The 23,152-nt window shown below is 53.3% G+C and overlaps 13 protein-coding genes across 13 annotated transcripts; 5 read left to right on the plus strand and 8 right to left on the minus strand.

Annotated features, from left to right (window-relative positions):
* Positions 1 to 504: 504 nt before the first annotated feature.
* On the plus strand, positions 505 to 1,282 carry A1O3_02335 (uncharacterized protein; the record flags this gene model as incomplete). The annotated part of the gene is made up of 2 exons (XM_007732476.1): positions 505 to 563; positions 616 to 1,282. The coding sequence occupies 2 exons, from the start codon at positions 505 to 507 to the stop codon at positions 1,280 to 1,282; spliced, it is 726 nt and encodes a 241-aa protein (XP_007730666.1).
* Positions 1,283 to 1,287: 5 nt separating this feature from the next.
* A1O3_02336 (uncharacterized protein) lies at positions 1,288 to 2,223 on the minus strand (the record flags this gene model as incomplete). The annotated part of the gene is made up of 2 exons (XM_007732477.1): positions 1,288 to 1,376; positions 1,428 to 2,223. The coding sequence occupies 2 exons, from the start codon at positions 2,221 to 2,223 to the stop codon at positions 1,288 to 1,290; spliced, it is 885 nt and encodes a 294-aa protein (XP_007730667.1).
* Positions 2,224 to 4,029: 1,806 nt separating this feature from the next.
* A1O3_02337 (uncharacterized protein) lies at positions 4,030 to 5,408 on the minus strand (the record flags this gene model as incomplete). Its single annotated transcript, XM_007732478.1, has 6 exons — positions 4,030 to 4,150; positions 4,209 to 4,492; positions 4,566 to 4,672; positions 4,736 to 4,817; positions 4,878 to 5,003; positions 5,079 to 5,408. The coding sequence occupies 6 exons, from the start codon at positions 5,406 to 5,408 to the stop codon at positions 4,030 to 4,032; spliced, it is 1,050 nt and encodes a 349-aa protein (XP_007730668.1).
* A 748-nt stretch (positions 5,409 to 6,156) lies between these two features.
* Positions 6,157 to 7,057, minus strand: A1O3_02338 (microsomal epoxide hydrolase; the record flags this gene model as incomplete). Its single annotated transcript, XM_007732479.1, has 2 exons — positions 6,157 to 6,876; positions 7,004 to 7,057. 2 exons carry the CDS (start codon positions 7,055 to 7,057, stop codon positions 6,157 to 6,159), a joined length of 774 nt encoding a protein of 257 aa, XP_007730669.1.
* A 443-nt stretch (positions 7,058 to 7,500) lies between these two features.
* On the plus strand, positions 7,501 to 8,394 carry A1O3_02339 (uncharacterized protein; the record flags this gene model as incomplete). The annotated part of the gene is made up of 2 exons (XM_007732480.1): positions 7,501 to 7,672; positions 7,799 to 8,394. The coding sequence occupies 2 exons, from the start codon at positions 7,501 to 7,503 to the stop codon at positions 8,392 to 8,394; spliced, it is 768 nt and encodes a 255-aa protein (XP_007730670.1).
* A 117-nt stretch (positions 8,395 to 8,511) lies between these two features.
* A1O3_02340 (uncharacterized protein) lies at positions 8,512 to 9,807 on the minus strand (the record flags this gene model as incomplete). The annotated part of the gene is made up of 2 exons (XM_007732481.1): positions 8,512 to 9,302; positions 9,354 to 9,807. The coding sequence occupies 2 exons, from the start codon at positions 9,805 to 9,807 to the stop codon at positions 8,512 to 8,514; spliced, it is 1,245 nt and encodes a 414-aa protein (XP_007730671.1).
* Positions 9,808 to 10,312: 505 nt separating this feature from the next.
* A1O3_02341 (uncharacterized protein) lies at positions 10,313 to 12,259 on the plus strand (the record flags this gene model as incomplete). The annotated part of the gene is made up of 2 exons (XM_007732482.1): positions 10,313 to 10,378; positions 10,433 to 12,259. 2 exons carry the CDS (start codon positions 10,313 to 10,315, stop codon positions 12,257 to 12,259), a joined length of 1,893 nt encoding a protein of 630 aa, XP_007730672.1.
* A 749-nt stretch (positions 12,260 to 13,008) lies between these two features.
* On the plus strand, positions 13,009 to 13,923 carry A1O3_02342 (uncharacterized protein; the record flags this gene model as incomplete). Its single annotated transcript, XM_007732483.1, has 1 exon — positions 13,009 to 13,923. One exon carries the CDS (start codon positions 13,009 to 13,011, stop codon positions 13,921 to 13,923), a length of 915 nt encoding a protein of 304 aa, XP_007730673.1.
* Positions 13,924 to 14,552: 629 nt separating this feature from the next.
* Positions 14,553 to 15,722, minus strand: A1O3_02343 (uncharacterized protein; the record flags this gene model as incomplete). Its single annotated transcript, XM_007732484.1, has 1 exon — positions 14,553 to 15,722. One exon carries the CDS (start codon positions 15,720 to 15,722, stop codon positions 14,553 to 14,555), a length of 1,170 nt encoding a protein of 389 aa, XP_007730674.1.
* Positions 15,723 to 15,875: 153 nt separating this feature from the next.
* A1O3_02344 (uncharacterized protein) lies at positions 15,876 to 16,997 on the minus strand. The gene has a single exon (XM_007732485.1). It carries the CDS (start codon positions 16,313 to 16,315, stop codon positions 15,899 to 15,901), a length of 417 nt encoding a protein of 138 aa, XP_007730675.1. The 5' UTR covers positions 16,316 to 16,997; the 3' UTR covers positions 15,876 to 15,898.
* Positions 16,998 to 17,579: 582 nt separating this feature from the next.
* A1O3_02345 (uncharacterized protein) lies at positions 17,580 to 18,670 on the minus strand (the record flags this gene model as incomplete). The annotated part of the gene is made up of 4 exons (XM_007732486.1): positions 17,580 to 17,720; positions 17,799 to 18,388; positions 18,441 to 18,589; positions 18,639 to 18,670. 4 exons carry the CDS (start codon positions 18,668 to 18,670, stop codon positions 17,580 to 17,582), a joined length of 912 nt encoding a protein of 303 aa, XP_007730676.1.
* Positions 18,671 to 20,432: 1,762 nt separating this feature from the next.
* Positions 20,433 to 20,786, plus strand: A1O3_02346 (uncharacterized protein; the record flags this gene model as incomplete). Its single annotated transcript, XM_007732487.1, has 1 exon — positions 20,433 to 20,786. One exon carries the CDS (start codon positions 20,433 to 20,435, stop codon positions 20,784 to 20,786), a length of 354 nt encoding a protein of 117 aa, XP_007730677.1.
* Positions 20,787 to 21,699: 913 nt separating this feature from the next.
* On the minus strand, positions 21,700 to 23,081 carry A1O3_02347 (CMGC/MAPK/P38 protein kinase; the record flags this gene model as incomplete). Its single annotated transcript, XM_007732488.1, has 6 exons — positions 21,700 to 22,431; positions 22,496 to 22,595; positions 22,650 to 22,693; positions 22,741 to 22,870; positions 22,923 to 22,970; positions 23,026 to 23,081. 6 exons carry the CDS (start codon positions 23,079 to 23,081, stop codon positions 21,700 to 21,702), a joined length of 1,110 nt encoding a protein of 369 aa, XP_007730678.1.
* Between the last annotated feature and the right edge of the window lie 71 nt (positions 23,082 to 23,152).

The raw sequence follows: 23,152 nt of genomic DNA on the forward strand, positions 1-23,152 counted from the left end.
CGCACGACATACAAGGTCCGACACTCAGAGAAAGAATGGTCGGTTGTAGAAGGATGGAAAGATGTCCGCGGAATCCATTTCACTAGGAAATAGGTAGGCAGAGAGAGGAGAGGTGGTGATGAGGGGCGGGGCAGAGGGTTGAATGTTTGATGCGGGTACAAAGCGGAATTCAAAGTTATGATAGGGGCCTTTGTCCGAGTGATGAACTGTCGATATGAGCCTAGGAGCGAAACGCCCAGTGATTCCTGTGAGGATGGAAGAGAAATGCAGTGGTTTGACCAGGCTACCGTTTAGTTGGCTTGAATGGGGCGTTGGATAAAAAGTTCAAGGACGTTTGGCCTTTGGCCATTGCCCGGTGGCGCGCTTTGGGACCGCGTTTGGCGCGACAGGCGGATGGCCAATTATGTGCAGTGCAGTTCTATGGTTGTAGCCTATTCTCGTCGCTCAACGTCATCCCTCCTCCAACTTTCATCTCAGCATGTATCTCACCTGCGCATCTTGACAATGAGCAAACCGAAAAAGCCAGTGCATACTTTGTCGTTGCCGTATCCCGATCCACCATGGTAAGTGTTACTTCATGTACTCCGTAGAATGCTGCAGCTAATCTTCTGTCAGGCCCTCTGTTTCGGCCGATCAAGAACAAGCAATCCTGCGACTCCTACTTCCTCTCCTCCAACCTATTGGTGAATTCAGACGGGACTACATTCCACAGTCAAAGGGCAGAGGAAGGGCGGGAAAGACACACAAGACAGAAAATGGCTCGGTTCCAGAATGGATGCCGGAACTTTACAACCATTTGACGATTGGGTTTAATAGTACAGTCCGAAGACTAGAGTCCTTGGCTCATACTCGCAAGCCAGCCAACATTGCACTGACCACAAGCAATCCACCGGGGAAACCAGAGATTAATCTCTCGGTTGTATTCGTATGCCGCCAGAATCTCCCAGACATCATGATCTCTTCATTGCCACTGTTGATGGCTACTTCGGCTCCCAAATCTAACCGCTCCAAACTGGTTGAGCTGACCTCCCAGGCGGAAGCAAAAATTGCACTGGCGTTACAACAACCACGAGTTGGAGTACTTGGGTGTGAAGAGGGGGCTCCTGGCGCAGAGACTTTGCTTCGTTTTGTCTCTGAAATGGTTGACGCGGTTGATGTTTCATGGCTTGAACAGCCAGGGAATCCTGTCTACTATCCTGCCAAGGTCAAGACCACCGAGGTCGAGGCCAAGGACAAGGCCACAGCTCGAAAGCTCAAGAGGAAAAATTCAGAGGAAGGCTGAGCATATCATCGAATGAACGGTATTCGAACGGGCGTGCGTTTGCGGTATTCGAGATAATCCTGACCAAAGAATGAGACGAGGTGTCGTTCTTCGTCTGGAGAGAGTGTCAGCACAGCAGGAGGCTAACTAACGCGGCCACACTCACGAATGATCCGATGGTGGAAGAATTTCCACAGTACCACCGCGTACGTTACGAAGCAGATCCGATTCTCCAGCAATATCTGTGTGCCTACCCCCCACCAGAAGAAGCCAAAATACGACGGATGTCTCGAGAAGGCATAGACGCCGTCGGTCACCAGGGTATGGTCTGCCCTTTTGGTCCACTGGACCACATGGTTGAAGTTTGTCCTGGCCTTTTTCATGGCAGCACTTCTGACGAGCTGGCCAACAAAAATGAAGAGTAGCCCCAACCCGACGGTTAGCGAGGATGAGACCGTCGGCAAGACTTTTGGAACGTGGAAGGGCAACGTCAACCACCGTGGCTTGTAGTCGGAGTACAGCCAGTATCGGACGAACAACTCCAGCATCGCCACTGTGTGGGCGGCCGCGTAGGCCACGCCATTGGACAACAGTAGGAACGACGAGATGGACGCGTCGGGCGAGTTGTAGCGTGCCGTCATGTCGAATTCTAGATAATGGAATAATGCAAGTGTTGCAACAAAGCACGGAGCCCTCCACAACCCGTAGCCCCAGTAGGCCAGACCCAGAGTCAGGATGAGCGACACGCCCAGCCCGATGCCCAGCCCGAAGGCTCTGATTGCAACGCCTGAAAGTGATCTCTTCCCTCCAGGCAGATACTGCGGCGGGACGTATATTGTCGGCGGGGCAGAGTGCACCGCGTCTCCATTCTGATGCCCATGCCGGGCATGGCCATGCTCACCCCGATCTCTGGCGAATTCGTGGATGATCCCGGGAGAAGGAGGGGCTGATGAGTCGGACATCATGATGGTCACTGATCTCGGCTGGTCGAGAGTGCGGTAGTGTCGGTGGTCGGTGGTCGTGGCCCGAGTCTGGAGATATCAGATTCTAAGGCCGCGAACTTGAAACGCATACTATGGGTAATTAGGGGTAGGGGTGCAACATGGAGGTCACAGAAGGTCACAGACGCAAACACTGTCAGGCTGGAAACGAGGGACTGAGGCACAGGGGCAGTTATTTGAGAAAGAACAATATTAATAATAATAATAATAGGATCGGAGTTCGAGTTCCAAGGCATGTTAATTACGAGATTGCAGATGCCTGGCGTTGGTCGTTGGTCGGCGCGTGACAGCGTCATCGGACCGACCCTGGCCTAAGCCGTTCTGCCGGAAATATGTTTATCCAGCTCCGAACCCCAGTACGAGTACCTCAGGGATCTTAGACATGGACCTGTAGGCCTTGAATGTGACGGGAGCCTCGACGCGAGCGACATGGCCCTCGGCCGCAAGGGTGACACTGCCAGCAGCCATTTCGAGGAGGTCGAACTATATGTTGACTGACCGATGTTATCGAACAGGAGTATAAGGAGGAGAGGAGGCGAAGCGCTGTTGCGAGAAGGGCTGCAAGATACAAGGCTGAAGTAACGGATTACCGGGAGGACAGGAAAGCGACGAGCAGTTAAGGAAGAGAGAGAGTGTGTGGGAGCAAGGATCAAGAAGGACTGCAAGGCACGATTGAGGCTCAGGGCTCAGCCAACAAAGTCACAGTGGACGTTTCTCTTTGTCAAGTTCGAGGTCCTCGCCTCACAGGTCGCATGGCACCAACACAACCTGCTTGTTACGACCTGTACGCAAAAAGAAATGGGCATCGAAGTCGAGGATCGAACCAAGAGAGTGACACCTCAGCAGTACTAAGTGTCGATACCTTTGCACTCAGATGGGTGACGGCGGCCTCTACCTCGACAGTGAATGAACCGAGTCTGGACACAGTCACCACACCACTAACCCAAGTCATTCCCTACCAACCTCAACGATCGCACGAACCAAAAACCACTGCGAATTGAACCCCATTCAAAGGTGCAAAAAACTTTTCCTTGAAACCAGCCACAATTCTTTGCGGTGGGTTCGAGGAGAGCGAAACTTGTCAAGATGAGTGGTTTTCAAGATGAGTGGTTTTTCCGAACAGATTAGGGGTCATCCACATGCCGTCGTCGCTGAGGAGTAGGATCAATACCAATACACCAATGGACCCTAACAAGGAGCCGCCCCAAACAATTTAGAGGTCATCCGCATGCCGTCGTCGCTGAGGAGTAGGATTAACCAATACACCAATAGACCCTAATAAGGAGCCGCCTCTAATTGTTGAGGAGAAATGCGCGGGAATAATATATCAGGCTGCCTTTCTGCAGGTGACTAGTGAAGGTAGTGAAGGCGGTGCCGGCAGAATCGCTTGTCATGTGTGGTCAGCGCGTGTTCACAGCCTTGTGACAGGACAGGGGAGGAACTAGTAACTTGGGTTCGAACACTCTTCACCGGTGCTATGTTAGCAAACCCGCTGATGGGATATAGGAATGTTATCTTAGCAGTATGGTCAGCTTTGACACTCACATACCTTCTACGACGCACCTTGGCTTCCTGGTCGCTCATGCCCTGATCTCAAGGCTCTACAAATCCTGGATTTCATGAAGAGCAGACGACAACATCTCGAAAGTACACTAGTCTGGTCAATGCAATCTTAGAAGAGCTAGGTCGTTGCATCTGCCGGCAGGGAGACAAGTGTGGTCTGAGATTTCTCGATTCCATTTCGGCATATCCTGGAGCGGCAGAGACTTAATGCCCAAGACTAGAAAGGACCAACTCGACCTCATCATCAGCGGCCTCGAGAATATGGTGAGGTGGATACTGAGGTTTCCAACCAATCTGTTCGCCGTGTTTCGCCGTGAACGTGCACCTGGAGACGACGTAAGCATGTTGATGATCGAAGAAGAAAACGTCAATCGGAGACTCACTCTCCTCCCAGAGCCCAATGAACAAGCTCCTTCGGATATCCCAGAGCGGCGGCCATCTGTGCCAGACCCTCGTCGGACGCCTGTTCGACCGTGGGATCATCAACCAGACCGCGCTTAGCAAGGCTTCTCGCAATGGCGGCATAGAGGTCGGCCCACGCAACGCTGCCGGACGAGGCCAGATAGTAGCCGTGTTTACCGCTCCCTGGGTTCTTGCCAGCTAAGATCGCGCGCAGGAGTTCCAGGTAGAGGGTCGAATTGTCTATGACATGGCAGACGGGCCACGTCTGGTGAACAGTCAGTCTCAATCTTGAGAGAGGGGACCCTGTTAGGATAGGATAGCATGCACATTGCACGCACCGGACGTCCAGCATCGAGGCTGTAAACCCGTCTAGCCCCCAGCCCTGCTTTGATGATGGCGACCGTTTGGATGGATATCGGGTTTCCGAAGCCTTCGCCCTTGCCGTCTGCAAGCGACCGGATCAGTAAAGGATTCGTATTCCTGTTGTGCGAGAAAAGAGAGTACTCACACACTATGCAGGGCGCAAAGATGTATGTCCGGACACCCAGGGCCTCGCCTCGCTCAATGACGGCGTTATTGGCATCGATCGCCTATTGTCACCGATTAACCCCTCGTCCATAGTATGCCCTGGCTCGCAGCTTGCGACCTACCTCCTGCATCAACGGCACAGGCGGCCTCTGCGCCTTCTGGATATCATACAAGTCCTCTTCCGTGTCGTAGAGGGGCCGATCCGTCGGCGCGCCGGCATGGCTGGAGAAGATCTTGGCTCCGGTGGTCTTCAAGTTCGAGATAGTCAGATTCTGGACCAATTGATCGTCACATTAGGCTGTTCCGACGCCTTGGCCACCTACATGCAAGAAATGGACGTCAATGCCCGATGTTTCCTTCACTTCGGCGAGGGCCTTGATAAAACTGGCTTGAGGCTTCGCCGACAGCGCATCCACGAGGTAATAGACGATGGTGATCTTATTGTTGACGATGGCTTCGCGCACTGCCGCGTCGTCGTTCACCTCGAAGCGGAGAGGCTCGGCAGAGTATCGCTTGACGGCTTGGGCCTGCTCGTCGGTGCGCACGAGCGCGTACAGCCGGTCGTATGGCGGAAGGGCCACGCTGCCCCAGCGAGCCAGCAGTGAGCCTCCGAGATAGCCAGAGGCCCCGGTGATCAAGATCCGATGTGACATGGCGGGCTGAGTAGCGGGTGATGAGCAGGACCACGTTAACAGTACTGCAGTGGAGAAGATGTCGAGGCGAGGGGAGTCGGTATATCTAGATGGCCGACAACTCGGAGTTCATGTCCGATATTGACACGACGCCGTAGAACATTGACATTGATTTATAACGTGATTTATAATGATGGATTTATAATGATACCCCTGGCGTATCCTTCACAATCGGGATTCTCTCTACCCTTATCAAGTCAGCGTGCCCCAAGTCTCACCCTTGTACCGAGATGTAGGAGAAGCAGAAGCTGGGCAAGGCATTTCAACATCTCTACCAACTGATTACTAAGCCCAATAAACTGGTTTGAATCTGAATAGGGGCGATAGCCTTGACTCGGTTGTGCTGGACAGAGTATCCGTACGGAGTGCGGATCGTGGCTGGTGCTGGGTGACAGTGACGAGTTCGTCTATGACACCAACGACACTACGCAGGGTCCTGTCATAGCAGCTTAGGCTCCTAGGACCACTGGCGGAAGGCAAGAGCACATACTACAGGTAGTGTGAAACGTACAGAGGACCCCGGATCGGTCATGCGAGCAACCTTTGCTTGGGAATGGGCAGTATATGGTTCTTCAGGCGGTGATTTATCCAGGTAGAAGCTATGCCTCGACGCATTGACGCCCATGGTGTAGGCCAGTAGGTTGGGATGATTTGCTGGCCAGAATTGCTCGGTGACTCCAGAGTGGCTCCGACATTGGCAATCTAATATCTATAACTTGGCCGTCGGTGGCTGCTCCTCCAGTAGGTGCAGACCGGTAACGGCCTCCAACTCTTTGACGGCTTCGTTCGTCCTACCGAGAACGACCCTGATGGTCCTGATACCCAGACTCTTTGCGGTTTTGAGATTCTCGCCAATGTCGTCGAGGAAGACAATATCGTGCGGCGCGATGTCGTGGCCCCACCTCTCACGAATCAACTTGAGCGCAAGCTCGTAGATGTCGCGATTCGGTTTCCTCATGCCGACGTGGGCGCTGCTCACAAAGATCTCAAAGATATGCCGCACATCATCCGGCCCGACCACGTTGTACTCGTGGCCGTCGGGGAAGATGGTCGTGTTGGACAGTGCCGCCAGCTTGTACTGGCCCGAAGCTTTCAGCCGCTTCAGTGCCGGGTACATGTAGGGATCCGGCTGACGGGCGGTGCTCATCATGGTCCAGTACAGCGTCTCGGCGTCGATCGTCGGCACCGGAGGCACTCTCGACCGCTCCTTGACCCCGAGCCTCTCGCGCTGAAACTTGGCCCATATCTCCGGCCGCTCCAGGTCGGCCTTGAAGCCGCGCATGAAGTTGGCGTCGTTGGGGATCTCGCCGCGCTCTAGCTTGTGCCATGCTCCGTTGGGCGTCAGTTCGCGGATCGCGTAGTTGATGTATCCCTTGGGGATGCCGTGCTGGATTTCGTAGTCGAGAATGGCTTGGAAGGGGGAGACGACCTGGCGAAGAAGAAAGAGAGGAAGGTTAGTCCTCCGTACAACTCCGGAGCCAAAAGAATGCATGTTCTTGGTGCTGGAGACTCGAGCCATGAAATAACCCTGCGACAGCCTGAGAAGGGAGACTCACACAGACACCACCAATGTCGAACATCAGCACCTTCGGACGAGGTTGTGAAGCCATGTCAATGGAGGAAAGAGATCCGTTCCCGGAAAAGACGCCCACAAAGCCAACCCAGCTGTATCACTTCGAAATCGGAGTCGAATGAGCAAACCTGTACTATCTCTCACATGCTCCGCCCAGCTATATTGATTGTGAACATTGGCTGCTGCAAAGAACCAAAGAACCGGTCCCAGTGACAGAACATTGTTTGTTTAGCCGAGTTGACTGCGGTTCTGTGACGGTTGAGCCGAGGTGAAGAGTAGATGATCGGACGAAACAACCCCGAACGCAGATTATCTTATCTTATCTTATCATTCACCGGCAGCCGCGCAGTTCAATCAATATATTCTATGAAGCGCGTCTTGTCTGTCAGACCGCGTCGAGGGGTGCCCCCAGCCCGAGCAAGCCGGCCGTGCTTCAACAAATGAATTGCGTAGACCGACGCTGTTAACCACCCATCCACAATGGACGAACACTCACAATCCATCACCGCGGTCAAGGCGGCCTTCATCCGCGCGCAGGTCCGCCAGCTCTCTGCGCCGCTCGAAGCGTCGACAACATGGCGCGACCTAGCACCACGGGCCGAAGTCGACGGTCGGCTCAGCGACAGGGCGATCCAGGATGTCGTTGCTAAAGGTACGTCGCTACGCCAGTGCCGTGGTGGTCCCCTCTAGAACATCGGGGCAAACTCAATGCCGCCCGGTTCGGTTTCCTGGCGTTATATGAGACGAGACCAAACACTGACCATTGCGGCGTTTGCAGTCAACGACAAGATCAAGCAGCACAACCGCATGGTCTTTTCGCAGCAGTCGCAGCGGCACGTCGCAGAACAGATCGAGACGTTGTATTGGAACCGGATTTCCACAGAGTCACAGACAGACGCTGCAGATGAGCCGGGACCGGCGCTGGAGGCGGTGGCCATCAGAAAAGAGATGGAGCTGACAGACACGGGCGCCATCGGGAGTCTGCCGGAACAATACACCCATCTGCACCTTGATGCAGGTTATGAGGGCAACACAGCGGATGCAGAGGCCTACACCCGCCTGCGCGGACAACTGCTGCAGTTGAGTCGCAAGCGGGATGAGCTGAAGGAGAAAGTGGCGCGGTACCGATACCTACAAACGCTGCTGGAGCCACTCGACGATGCACAGAAGAATGTCCAGCCAAACCTGATCACTCGAGATGGCGAGCTGAGCAGAGAGCTGGATCGGATGAGGATCCTGCTTGCACGTGTCACAGGAAGAGTGGCGGAAATACAGAAATCGTCTACGATGCGGACCGAGGTCACAGACTCGTCACAGCCACAAATTGGACAGACCGACAGACAGAAACTGGAACTGTTGATGGACCTGACTTGAACCACAACCGAAATGTTTTGATTCAACGGCAATGCCGGCTTGTCGATACAGATACAGCTTTGGATATGCGTTGACCACACGATACCCTCAACGCCGAGCCATGCACATTCAAACAACTCATTCATCGTTAACTTCCTCAACTGTCGGCGCAGCATGTCGCTTGGCCGGAGTGGATTCGGATACGGGTTCGACCGACGAACTAATGGCAGAGCCATTTGTGGGAGAGGCAGTTTTTGCACTTTCAGTCGGGCCAGCAGGTGCAAGATCGGTTTTACCAGATTCCGAGGCAAGCTTCTGGGCCTTTCTGGCCTTCTTCTCCTTCTTTTTCCGCTTGACGTCGTCTTTCGTTTCGTGCCATCCCCAGAATGGACGGAAACTGTCGAAGAAACCCACATCTTCAAAGAGGTTGGGATATAGCCAGAGCCCGGGTGGAACAAGGAAGAAGGTGACGACGAAGAGGATGAGGCGGAAAATGGCCATGGCGAAAAATAGACCGATCAGTCCCATCGCACCGACCGAGAGATACCACACGCCTTGCCTGAGAATAAGTGGCCACAAAGGGAAGAGGACTGCTGCAAAGACTGCAAGGAGAACAACACCAGCCCAGATCTTGGTCTTCCATTGTGGACCTTCGTACAGCCAGACATAGTGCATCATGGGATCGAAATCCTGCTGTTGTTCAATCTTGACTTCCCACAGTCCTTTCACTCTCTTCTCCTTCTTGGGTTTGGCATGGTTGTGTCCTTCATGAGGGTCTTTCTTGGAGACTCGAAGGGCTAACATGGAGAGCGGTAGGAGCTGTAGGGCAGCGCGGGCTTCCAGGTCGTTTTCGACTTTGGGAAGGAGAGTATTCTTCTTCTGGGCTTTCTTGTAGGCATCGGAGTTGAGGGCGCGGAATGCGCGTTTGACTGGGGACGGTTAGCCGAAGTAGATTGGATTGCAACCCTGAGCCTCTTCACCTTTAAACATGTCCTTTCTCTGTCCGTTGAATATGCATGTCCGCGTCTTCAGATCTTGAGAGCGGAGAAACTTTGCGACTGCTAGAGCAGCTGGCGTAGGTTCGACATTGGCGTTGACAGGGATATGTTGGACCTGTGTGGTTCCTTGTGGTGGTTGCTTCTGAGCCTGCCCAGGTTGCCCTTGACGTTGGGGTTGGCCCTGTTGTAGCTGTTGCTGGGCTTGTTGCTGTTGCATGTACACCTGCCTGGCCTCCTCTTGCTTCATCTGAATAAATTGCTGAGGGCTCATTCCGGCTTTGGCTGCTTCGGTTTCGATATGTTGACGTTGGAAGGCCTGGAATTGAGGAATGGTCATGCCGCGTTTTTGAGCTTCCAGCGCTATCATCTGCTGGATCTGTTGCGGCGTGAAGGGTTGCGCACCCGGAGGCCCTGGAGGAGGGCCGGGAGATGCCATAGTGGTGTCTGATGCCCAGCCGCGCAGAACACCTTGAGGAAGAAGCCTGGTCTCGACGAGCGGGAAGACAGGCACACGTTGGACAAGTTTGGGAAGGATAAGAATTGTAGGTGGAAGGAAAGGGCACGATTCAGCGATCTGATCGTTCGGGGAGAAGACACGGTTTGGTTTACGGAGTACAGATTTAGTGAGGCGTCAAAAATTCGAGGTCAAGCCACGAGAGTGTGGCGGTGCAACACTGCATTTGCATTCAAGCCCATGCTCCAGTTGTTCGGTATCAACCATCACCCATCGCCCATCACCCGTCGCCCATTGAACATCCCTACAGCGAAAGACTTACTCACAATCGAACAGCCGCCTCAAGGAGAGTTGTGCTGGGTGTGTGCAATCTGCCACCGTCGTCTCGAGACTGCGCCAGGGCTCTACAAGACCACAACCTCAGGCACCACTCCCCTCCAGCCAACACTTGACCAAAGATGTTCTGAAGCATGCAATTTCCTAGCCCATGTCGCTCAACTATGATCCTGACCCAGCTGCCGTGCCAAATGGGCACTGGGGCACGGTTTTCCTGGTAGACTCCCACGAGCCCCGATGAACACTGTTGTACATCGCTGACGTCCAGCAGTCTCTCCGTGATGCAGCGGCACGAGTCCCCATCAATTTCATAACAGGCCCCGGAGCCCATCTGACAAAGGCATGCTTTTCTGATGGAGTCTACGACGACATTCCCACTCAGACGTGCATTTCCGACCTTCTAGCGAGCCAGTTCCAACATCTCATCCTCGATTTGTATTGGGACAACATCAACCGTCAATTCAATCTGTGTCCTGTCGAACTCCCACCACTGGCTGGTAATGCCACCAGTGGTTACAGTGTCGACCTGTCAGCTTTGTCTTCAATCACCGCCACCAGCGCCGCAGCCTCTACTTTTATCCCCGATGAAACCGTCCCGGCCATCAACGCGCTTGCTGATCCTCGGCTCGGGAAACGACAGACTTCGAGTAATGCTGGTTCCTCGACTCCCAGTCCGACGCCGACCGGAACCGAGACAAGTGCAGCGCCAGTTCCAACCACAACGGGTGTTGACGGCACCTCATTGCTCGAGCTGGGACCGTACAAGTGCAGCTTGGACTTGAATTTGGATGCGCTAATGTCTTTGTATGAGGACTATTTTGATCAAACCTCCGACACGATCACTGCGCGATTACACTATTTGACCATCAATCTTCACGCTGCTTCTCCCTTCACTGCCCCCTTAGATCCCGCGCGGACTCCCGCGAACGGACGACTACCCGATTCCGACGACCTGGTTGGCTCGCAGCTCAAGTCCAGATTTCCCCAAGCGCTTTTCACGCCTGACGAATTACAGAACGACCGTGATCACCTCAACCGATCCTGGTTCCATGATGACTTTGGTGCCAACACAGACACTAGTTATTTCAGTACGTCTGGGCAAGGGGATGATTCCATCACTCAGAATGGCTGGCCGGGTGGTGAATGGATTATTCTTACCGACAACAGGCGACTTCTCGTGAGTTGGGGCGACGTTGATCCACAGATGAAGGGATACGATTTTCAGGATGATTCGAATCACATCTTTGCTGCAGGGTATATACAGTCGAGGTATCCGAAGAATGGCGATGGTGACGGCAACCTGACAGACGCCTGTTTCTACAAACCAGGCGAAACGACTGTCTCCCAAGTCAATTCATCCTGGGCCACTGCGACTATCAGCGAGACAAATATGGACACCTTGTCGAGCCTCGGCCAGAATTTGACTTCATGCGGCATATCTCCGATATTGAACGTCACCCTCGGAAACTCCGCTGTGCAGCACAACTTAGACCTGTACCAGAGGTTTGCTCAATCCACTGCTTTCGGATGGGCCTCCGGAGAGCCACTCAACGTTTCTGATAATGATTATCGATGTGCTGTGATCGATACGACCAGCGGATATCTGGGACGTTGGCGGATAGATCCATGCTCGAAGAAGCACCGGGCCGCCTGCCGCATTGCCAGTCAACCATATGCCTGGCGACTGTCCACGTATACAGTGCCCTTTGACGCAGCCCCAGATGCTTGTCCCGAAAATACGATATTCGATCTACCCCGGACGGGGCTGGAGAACACATACTTGCATCGTCAAATCTTGAACGACACCAACACAGGCGGTGACGATGTCGACTCCATCCTCTCTGGAGTGTGGATCAATTTCAACTCCCTTGACCAAGTCAACTGCTGGGTGACGGGAGGGCCAAATGCGACATGTCCATACGTTGGCGAACAGGACATGGACCAGAAGCGAGAAGTCCTTATTCCGACGATTGCGGCGTTGATTGTGCTTGTCTTGACGGTGCTGACCTTGGTGGTGAAATGCAATGAACATCGAAGGAACAGCCGAAGTCGCAGACGAGGAGATGATGGGTGGGAGTACGAGGGCGTGCCGTCCTGACCAACATGACGCCTTCGAAGCAGCATACACGCCAGTGTATTACTCACACACGAAGACGCGTCCGCTTCCGATGGTATATGCCGACGTACGAGGCTCTACAGTTCGCGGCCCTGGACGTCGGTCGGCCCAATTTTGCTCCGTCTTGGCCGGTTCGGAGACTTTTCTGCTGTTAGGAAGAGAGGCAGAACGCGTATCCAACATCCCCCGCCATCTGCCGACTGGCGCCGAGACTACATCTTGACTCAGCAAGGCCAGATTGACCCTTAGGCCCCTCCCTAGGTACCGTAGCCTTGCCCAGTCACTGGCATTGTCGGCCAACAGATGCGCCCTGAGGGCCTGCCAGGGTATTTTGGATTTCAAAACGAGGGCGGAATCTATTGCGCCACACTGCACAAGGCATCTTCGGCAAATATGGGGCTTGGCTAATATTCGACAAAGATGGCGACATTACACTCAGTCCATGTTGCAATGGATCCGGATCGAGAGACCACAGGGTCCTTGTACATACTATGATCGCGACATATGAGCTCCTCCATCATGTATAAAAACCAGGGTGTCCTCCAGCCTACACTGTCACCACAGTGTCCATTCTTCACCTCCACATTACCATTCCAGTCTCTCATCAACCCCACATTGGAACCTGAACAGCAGTTGACCTCCCACCAACATCTGCTCTCGATCTATCCTCCGCAAACAGGCTCAAGCTCTTGCCCCCAATCTCATCCGTCCTCTAGAGTCGGACCTACAATATGGCCACTAAAGTAGCACTCGCAGGCGCCACTGGCAACATTGGCCTCCCTGTCCTCAACAGCCTCCTGGCTGCCGGCTTCCCAGTAACGGTGCTCACACGCAAAGGCAGCAACAGCACGTCGAGAATACCTAAGGACTCCAAAGTGACGATCCGCGAAGTGGACTATTCGGACGTCTCTTCTCTGACCGAAGCATTGAAGGGAGTTGACGTTGTCGTCTCGACCCTTGCCACCCAGGCGGCCGGCGAACAGACACCACTTATCGACGCTGCGGTGGCCGCCGGTGTCACAAGATTCATCCCATCGGAATTCGGCAGCGACACGGCCAACCCCAAGACGGCGCAGCTGCCAGTGTTCAAAGGCAAAGTCGACACGGTGGCATACTTGAAAACCAAGGTCGAAGAAACAGCAAAGGCCGGGAAACCCAGCTTCAGCTACACGCAGATCTTCAACGGACCTTTCTTCGACTGGGGCCTGCGCGTCGGCTTCATCGTCAACCCAGCCCAGCACAGCGCGGTCGTATACAACGGCGGCGACGTGCCCTTCTCCACCAGCACCCTCGACACCATCGGCCAGGCCGTCGTCGGCGTCATCCGACATCTGGGCGAAACGGCAAACCGTCCCGTCTACGTTCAGGACGCCCTGGTCACCCAGAACCAGCTGATCCAGTACGCCAAGGACAAGGACGGCATCGAGTGGTCCATCACCCACAAGGACACCGAGAAGGTCAAGGAAGAGTCTCTGGCCGAACTGGCCAAGGGCTTCAACGGGCCCGCCCTGGGCGCCTTGATTTCCACCGCCATCTACAATAAGGAGTATGGTGGCAACTACACCGGCCATCTTGACAACGACCTGTTGGGCATCAAGGGCCTCAGCGACGCCGAGGTCAGGAAGCTGGTGGAGAGTCTCTTGTGAGGAAGCAAGACATCTGGCTGGTTTGGGCCATGCCGGTACCAAGGATGACTTGGAAAGGAAGGACTGGGACTGGGCCCCCAAAGCTACAGAGCCACTTGACGTTACTGTGTTTGTGTCAGGGCATAGCATAATCAGTTCCCGTGTTTGTGTCAGGGCATGTATAGCATAATCAGTTCCTGTGTCTGTGTCAAGGCATAGCATATTCAGTTCCTTCAGTTCCTCGCCGACACTTTGGTACGATAGCACCTCAACTACTGTAACATGCGCGTGTGCTACTGCGAAGATGGGAAACGGCATGATGCCCCTGAAGCAGGAACGGCAGAATAATGAATGAGAATGAGAATGACTTTCTATAAGTTGTAATGAATGAGAATGGCTTTCTATAAGTTGTTTCCTCGGTGTAAACCTCGTGTTCTGTGCTTGTTGCTTGTTGCTTGTTGCTCAGACGCACCAAGAGCCATTGAATGCAGTTGGAATTCCTCCCCCACTTTCAGCGTACTTTCAGCGTACCATTCATTGTACATGCAGTATACAAAGGGGGAAAGTTGGACGTGGATATGGTCGCGGTGATTATGGTGCCAAAATGGCCCACTCTAGCCTTTATCTCTATCTTTATCTCTATACCTATCCTATATCCAGCTCTGCCCGTTCGCATCCAGCACCGTCACAGGGACGATGAACGGCAGCTGGGTGGCGATCGAGACGGAGAGGGAGGCCGAGAGCGCACGGGAGAGATTATTCGCATTCGCGCCACATCGAGTCTGAGTCTCGGAGGAGCCTGTCGTTGTTGTTGTTGCCGTGGCGTCCCGGTGCACCGACGCACGACTGGAGGGAGGAATATCAGGGTCGTGGTCGTGGTCGTGGTAGTGGTCAGGGTCATGGAGACGAGGATGGAGTTTGGGCCCCTCGACACCCAGGGTCCCGCGTACGCTTGGGTCGGAAGCGGCGCCAAAGCTGACACTAGGCTTCTTCTCCGCAGCGCACCGAGAGTGAGAGTGAGAGTGAGAGCGAGGCTGGGTGATAGAGTCGCCGTGCTGCGTTCGGCAGCAGCCTGGCCGGTCTCGTTCAAGTTCACCCTCACCCTCACGCCCGTGCTCATTCTTCGGCATCTGTGTGGACCCATGGTCGCCTTGTTGGAAGTACATGTCCAGGATCTCGTCGATCTCAGTCACGAGTCGCAGCTGTTGACCCGGATCCTCCCTGCCTTCCACGTCGTGTGGGACCAAGGGGCTAGAGACTCCGGGTTCGTGTCCATCTCTAACGTCCAATTCCAGTGTATGACCATCCTCCACACCATTATGCCCTGGCTCAGCCTCAGACCTTGAGAGACGTGCGGAAAAGGGTTGCACTGGTCCACGCTGATCGTATTCGACTCGCTCTCTCTCCCCAAGAGCTTTCACATTGGGACGGGAAATGGGCGCTCGCTTCGCCCTCTCGTTCTCGACCTCACTTGGACAAGAGATGGAGGACCACGAGGCCGCCTTCGAGTTCGGCAATTGCTCCCAGACCAGCTTGGTCCAGCTATCGTGTCGAACCGGAGGTAACTCAGATGGGCTGCGCCTGTTCCCACATGCTGTCGAAACAGATTGATCCTCGGTTCCAGACCCTGACTGAATTGAATGATTCGGACATGCCGCTTTCACTCTTCCTGTGACCGGGCCCACGGAGTCCTCTGTCTCGAGCCGGCGCCTGGTTCTCAGCGGCAGCGGTATCAGTGGGGATCGATTATGGTGGAGCCAAGAGTCCCGTCTACTGTGCTCTTCAACTTTTCCCTGATGTTCTTCGCCATCATTGGCCATGGCCGACTCTAGAGCCGACTCCAGAGCGGACTCCATAGACTGCGGCGAGTGATAGAGCCAACGGTCTCTGTGAATATTCTGGCCCTGTTCAGGTCCTTGATCGGAGGTCATAAGTTCGTCGAATGTATATCCAGGTATTCGTCGGTCTTGTCGCTGATGTGGATTCTGGATCAGGCTCACACCTGACCATGCTCCATGCTCTGTGAGAACGTCTCGAAGAGCTGTTCTGGACTGCTCAAAGCATCGGAGTCTCTGGGCCTCTCTTTTGTCGCTGTACGCGGCCGGAGGAGTACATGGAAGGGCTTGTGGAGCAGAGGACTTGTCTGTGGGTGTGATCGGAGGTGTTCCAGTTGCAGGATCTGTTCTCGCTGAAACTCCTTGGTCACCTTTGTAGCCATGCTCAAGTGCATCGGTTCTTTCATGCTTGTTCGGTACGCGGTGTACGACAACTCCGTTTGTCGGATTTCCTGATTGCTGATGCGTCTTCCTTCGACGGCCGAAGTCACGAGCATTTCCCTTGCGCCTCCTCTCCTCCTCCTCTCCGTTGTCCTGACTATACAGGCTTCTGGTTTCCTCCGTGTCCTTACTATCATTCTCGCTAAATTCTTCTTCAACCCATTGCCTAGGCAGGATTTTGCACCAACCGTCAGGATGTATTCGCTCAAATGCCTCTCCCCTCTTGTCCGGGTCCAGATCTGCCAGCCATGTTCCGTGTCTCCATTCAGGACATGGTGGCTCGGGGGGAGTGGTGTACACCTTAGAAGGAATCTTTCTTCTCAATCTCACTCCCTGTGCAGATTGCACCGAAGGCTTCGAAACGAGCAATCTCCTTTGGAATAGCTGTTCCTCCGGCCTTACTGGAATGGGAGGACCGATCCTCAGTCTTGCCTTCTCCGAGGAGTCAGTGCCGGATCGGTTCAGTAACTTCCAATGACTCTTTATGCGCGCCTTTTTTCTCTTGGTACTGACTATGTCCACGCTGGTCAAGGAGCTCTGACAGTCCAAGACCTTGGCTTTCCGCAACGGCCACGGCAACTTTGAGCTGGCTCGTCTCAAATTGGAGGCTGATGTAACGGCAGAGCCGAAACTTCTCTTCACAGGTGACAAGCTCTCCACTGATGTGGTGCGGCCTGGTGAACTATGTCCAGGGCAAGGCGTGCTTTCTGGACCACTTGGAAAATTCGACAAGGATCTCCATGATGAGGGTACCTGGGACGTTTCTGGAGATGTCCAACTAAATTGACTTTGATCTTGTGGAACGGAAAAAAGAGTCATCGAGATTCTCGTGCCCCAGGTCGACGGAGGGTTTGAGATAGAAATTAGTTTCCAACATAGGAAACCCCAGGGTGCTGTCGAACCGGAGTGAGTAGAGAAGTTGACATCGGTTTAAGGTGCTCGGTTGCCATAGTTTCAACCTCTCTTCCAGAAGATCTAGAAGACGCTGTGCCATGACGGCCTTTGACAGTGACAGATCAATGTCACAGGGGGGTCACTGGCCGTTTGAAACCATCGGATTCATGCATAGCAAGATTTTCTTGATCAAGTCGAATTGGACAATGGACATCGTGCGTGACCCAGAACGAGGTGAAGACAGATCGAAAAAGCTGTCATCAGGACCCGCTACGACCACGAGACCACGAGACCACGAGACCACGAGACCACGAGACCCCGGGATGAGTCTCATCATAACGGCTACACAGTCAGATTCTCTGCTCCTAGTGACACCGAAGCTTACCTCTGGCAGACCGACCGATAGAAGTCAAGCAAGCGCGAACGTTGGCAACAAACATTGAAAAATGGGGAATTTGCACAGTAAATTCAATTGAGTAAACGTGACCCAGGAACGTGTGAAAAACATCACAGCTTTGCTTTCAACCATGACCTGATCGCTTTTCCTGTTTCAATCTCCGTGGTATTGCCAAACTTTAAGTTCATGATCGCGGCGATATGTGCTTCGTGTGAGCCTACCACATACGTAGTGGTGTCCGGGTTGACAGACTAAATCGACCATACATGTGAGTTGCTTTTCCACACGAACTACCCGGGGCAGGCCATCTCAAGAAATGGAGAGCATACCTTGTACTTGTCCACCCATGCATTGATGGAATCAATCAATGTCTCATCCGTTCCTGCAACGGCAAGCAATTGTTCAGCTTTGGAGTTCTTCCACCAATCCGCTGGTGCAAGCAAGGCCTCAGCGTATGGGCTCGTTTCTTTCCCGGCAAGATAGCTGTGTGACCACTTGTGTCCGGCATATTCAGTAACAATGTCTTTGTTGGCATTGCGTTTGACACTAGGCCAATCCATCCGGAAAGATATCCACGGAGCAACGAGAACAAGAGCCTTGAATTTTTCGTCATGGGCCAGCTTAAGCTCCGGGAGCTCAGAAGAAGGATGCATGACTTGTGATAAAACCGCAAGGCACAAGTTGCCGCCGGCAGAATCGCCAGCAAGGATAATATCAGACGCTGGTCGTTTGAGCTCGGTCACGACATAATCTACCGCCTCGATGGCTTCAATAACCTGGGTCGGATAGGTCGCGTGAGGTACAAGAGTGTACTCAAGGAAGAAGAAGGCGACGGGAATGTTGTTGGCTTTCAGCTCCGTCTGGACAGAGTGCCAAAATTTGAGATGACTATCGTCGCCGTCGAGGGAGAATCCGCCGCCTGAGTCAAAATGAGTTCAAGACAACAGGGAGAGCTTCGAGTGGAAATCTACCATGGTAATACACTGCAATGTATTTGGCAGTTTTGTAGTCGCCTACCCAGAATGCTTTACATCCTGACTTCAGCGTAACAACTTCGGGGTTGCCACCGTTGCCTGGATACCATTGTTCGTAGACCTTTGAGAATGGCCCACTAACGTACCTTGGGCTATCAGTTGTTTGTCTTCGGAATGGTATACGGGCGAACGCACTGAATTTGGAGCGTGCTCAATCTCTTCACCATCTTCGCTCATCAATCAGTACGCTGGGAAGTTATTCAAAGAGATTGACGCACTTTCCGGATAGCGGCGTGACTGACATGCTGCCCCAAGGTATATGCTCCCGCATCACCTCGGAAAGGAGCCGTGACTGCGGCGTAGATGGCAGTGCCGACTAGCTACTTGTCAGTTGAGGCCATGTTGAGCTTTGCCTGCACCGTAGGGTAGGGATACCGATCGAAAGGAGGCCTGGAACAAGGTCCAACTTCTCCAGCAGCGAAACTTGCTGGATGCTGGTTGACGCCACCTGGCTGGCACTTGGAGGAGCCGTCATGTTTATAACTTGAAACGTGACAGAGTGATCGATTCAGAAAATCAAGTTAGATATACTCGGTCCGGATACTTCTGGCATTTAACAAGAGAAGAAGCGCGAGAGGTTTAGGGGCCTGGCTAGCTTATCGACTGATACGAGCTCAGCCGAAGTGAGCCGTTAGCCAAGATGGGTCCTTCCGTTGGCGGCTGTTGGCGGCAGCGTTGTGATGTGAGAATAGTCGACAACGGTTGACTTGATGGCGGAGGTTGTCCAGGTTGGCATGTTCGGAGTACATACTCTGTCTGGCATGATGAGACCATGGCCATGGACCGAGGCCAGAGTGGTCCTTAGGATCCTAAGGGTGTCTCTCTGCAGAGCCTGGAGTCAGATAGATGCCGAGGCCGAGGCGCTGATCCAACCCGTTAGAGTGTGCATGTTTCCTCGCTCCATCCTGCTATCCCGTCATCTTCTCGTATTTCTGTTAGACAGCAGAGCGGAACGAATATCGCTGCGAATGGGACAGCATGGCAGCTGTTGTTGCCCAGGCAAAGGGCAAGTCGCTGGGTGGAACACGGAGAAATGTGGCCATCCTTTGTGCTCTGTAAACAAATGTCACATTTGCTACGAGTCTTCCTGCAGAAGGTACAGGAAACGCTCGATTGAAATGTAGACTCGAGGTAAGATAGTTTCTTTTTGTGGTGTTCTTGCTGCCGAGATCTTACGAGCGTGACGAGGGAGGCCACGCCAATGAGAGAAGAGAGAACGGAGGGCCGAGAAGGTAAGACTCTGATAACAGTGCCATGCATGGTAGGTCCTTTCGCAACCTAGAATCAGTTTGGAGCTTGGTGCATTATACTCACCGGTTTGGTCTCGCCCATCCTGAGGTAGGGCAACAGGTCTGCTCTGGTGGGCGGCATGGCATACGCAGAGATTGCTGTGGGTGTCGCACCCTCATCGGACCCGTCTGGAGAGCGTGCAGATTTCTTGCAACATAGTGAATGCTAAATGCGTTAGGGCGCAGTCAGGACAATAGACAGCACAATGAGATGAAATCTAGGGAATGTTGTTGTTCTTGGTGCCTGCTCGTCGCGCAACCTGACTACCAACAACTTTCACCAACATCCACCACATGTCAACTACCAGCATGGCGCAGGTCTGCGCATATTGTCTTCACACGAATTCACCTGGCTGCTGGCTACTTGCTGCCTTCTCCATGATCAATGGCTTCCTTTCCCACGTCTCGGCGTCGCCGAGCATGCACCCACGCACGCTCTTCAAAGTCGGTCTGTCCTGACCCTCCCACCAGAGGAAGATTTCCACCAAACAACCCTCTTGAATCCATCAACAGAAGCAAGCGTACGTCTTCTCTCCCAGGAACATAAACCGATTCCATCACATCGAGCCCCTGAATCAACATTCAAAGAAGGTTGCGGTGTCAAGTTCATTGCTTGAATCGTGAATCACACCCCGAAAGCATGTCTCCCCCCATCCTGAAGCCCGCCGATGTGGAAGGCCAGACCAAAGAACCCGCATCTCCGGACAAGGAGCGCAACGAGATCGATATCCCTGCTAATCCCGGCACTGAACTCCCCACCAAGAAAATCCACGCCCTACCTACCACTCCGAGCGGGCCATCCGGGTCCATCACGGCTTGGGGAAGCACCACTGGCAAACTGTACCTGTCAGACCCTCGACTCAACGATCCACAATCGCGGTCGGTCATCACAAGATTTTTCTGGAAAACTGAGGCCGAACATGCCGAGAAAGACGGGAAAGGAGAGGAGAAACAGGGAGGGGAAGCAAGCGAGGCTGGGAAGAGTACGGAGTAGTGGAGCCGGTTGAAAGGGCTCTCGATGCGACAAGACAATTGGGCAGGAATTCGCTAGAACTGGCTGTAGCAGACGTGACATGGTGCGCTTCCAAATGGTACACTGCGTGCTGCTATGGCTATCGATGACTTTCGAGTTGGAAGCAGGCTGAACAAGAAAGGTGGTGCGTGAAGCAATGATCCTATCATTGAGACCACAGCAGGGGAGCTTGTACAAAGAAACCAGAAAATCCACATCACTACGCTGAGACAGATAAGGAGAGAAGGACAAAGCTACTCTACAGCATCACGCTTTCTTCAGTCCGTGTTAGGTCCACCTAGCAAGACCGATTGTCATCATAAAGTCTATCTACCGCAGGTGCTCTCTCCAATCCAGACGGTTCATTTTTGACGAAGCAGAAGGAGTAGCTGGATCCTAGGGGGTCGGGCAGTTGAGCCCGAGCATCGGAATAGCCCATATAGGACAGTTTGCCTTTCGATTTGTCGCAGCCGATCCGCCCCCCATCCGAGCAAGTCGCCGCGAGGAGGCTGCGTAGTTCGCTGTCCGAACCATAGCTCCAAATGTACCCATCCGCTGCTAACATAACAGATAGCAATCATTGCTGTCCCGCCGTGCGTCAAATCATAAGGGTTGCACTGATTTGCGGTGCTCAGTAGCCAAAACTCGCCAACTCCGATGCCTGGTAAGGTCTCTCCCCATGGTTGATCTGCAGTGTTTCCCAGACATTCCATCGGTCCAGAAACCTGACCATAATCTTACATGGGAGTGCCCATCGACACCAAGTCTGACACAGACCCATGTTCCTCAACCATTCACGCCAATGGTGGTCCATGAGAATCCAGGAAAGGCCCGGCAAACTAATTGACGGCCATTCACTCCGAAACGATTGGTGTCGGGTTCTGCATTAGGGAGGCTATTGGACTGCTTGTCCATTGATAGCTTGAGCTTCCTCGACCGACAGCGCTTTACTTGCTATGTCGTTTTCCTGATTGTCAATATTGTGGTAATCGAGAATCTCGGAATACATCATGATCTTCCAGGTATCGACCGGCAAATCGGCATCGTTGAATGACCAATCGAACTTTTCTTCTGCTACCGGTTCGTCGGTGGGATCGTGATATGGTGCGAGATATTCGTGCTCCAAGGCCTGGGCAGCAGAAACTCGTTTCCGTGGGTCGAAGACCAGCATTTTTTCCAGCAAGTCAATGGCGGCAGGATCGGCATTCTTGAATTTGGAACTCAAAGGTTGCCGCTCTCTCTTGGGAAGTGACTGAACAAACCTCAGGGTGTTTTCGCTGCAGATGGTCTCGATGACATCCTGAGGAGGTGTGCCGAGCAGTTCGGTGATGATAGAGAATTGGTTGACGTGGTCCTTGCCTGGGAAGAGTGGCTTCCCTTCCAGCATCTCGGCAAAGATGCAGCCGGCACTCCAGATATCCACCTCCACATCATACTTCTGCCAGGTAAGCATGATTTCTGGGGCTCGATAATACCGGGTTGATACGTAACCCGTCATCTGAGGGTCCTGAATCCGGGCTAAGCCGAAATCACAAATCTTCAGGTCGCAATTCTCATTGACAAGGATGTTGCTAGGTTTCAGATCTCGATGGACTACGCCAGCCGAATGGACGTACTTCAACCCCCTCTGCTCGCGACAAATTAGAGCTGAATGGAGCAGTAGGGGGGTATTCGGGGGATATGCAACGGACCAGGATCTGATAGAGGAAGTACTGGATGAATTGCTTCTCCAGCGGTCTGGAGGTCAGCAGGCGATGAAGATCAGTTCCCAACAACTCAGTTACAAAGTATCTAGCTCAAAATCAGCATGGAGGATCGCAGCTGTGACGCGGAGAATATGCGCACATGTCCTCCAGCGGGGAGATGAAGATGTCGCTGAGCGAGATCACCTAATCCCATCAGTATGTCCGTTGTACACGTCTCTTTCAGATCTCACATTTTCGTGTCGTAGATGCTTCAGAAGCTTGAGTTCTCGGTAGGTGCGCTTTGCGAGAACGGGCGTGGAGAATGGCTTCATGATCTTCTTGACGGCAACCGACTGAGCGGTCAATTGATCTTTTGCAGAGCTATGAGAAAGCGTTAGCGGAAGGGTTTCGCTCCATCTGCGATTGTCCTCACCAGACGAGTCCAAAGGCCCCCATGCCTACAGGCTGCAAGTCGGTGTACCTGCATCACAGTCAGCCTCGTCTTTTGTGGTCGGAGCGAGATTTTATCCATATACCTGCTGGTAATCTCGAAGGTGGTCCCAAAGATTTGGGCTCGTACGAATTCCGCCATGTCGGTCAGAGGATAGATGTTTCGTGGCAAGCCGGGTTTCGCGACAAGTTAATCAATGGGAAGAGGTAATC

This window comes from Capronia epimyces, assembly GCF_000585565.1.
Source record: "Capronia epimyces CBS 606.96 chromosome Unknown aczIQ-supercont1.2, whole genome shotgun sequence".
Lineage (NCBI taxonomy): Eukaryota > Fungi > Ascomycota > Eurotiomycetes > Chaetothyriales > Herpotrichiellaceae > Capronia > Capronia epimyces.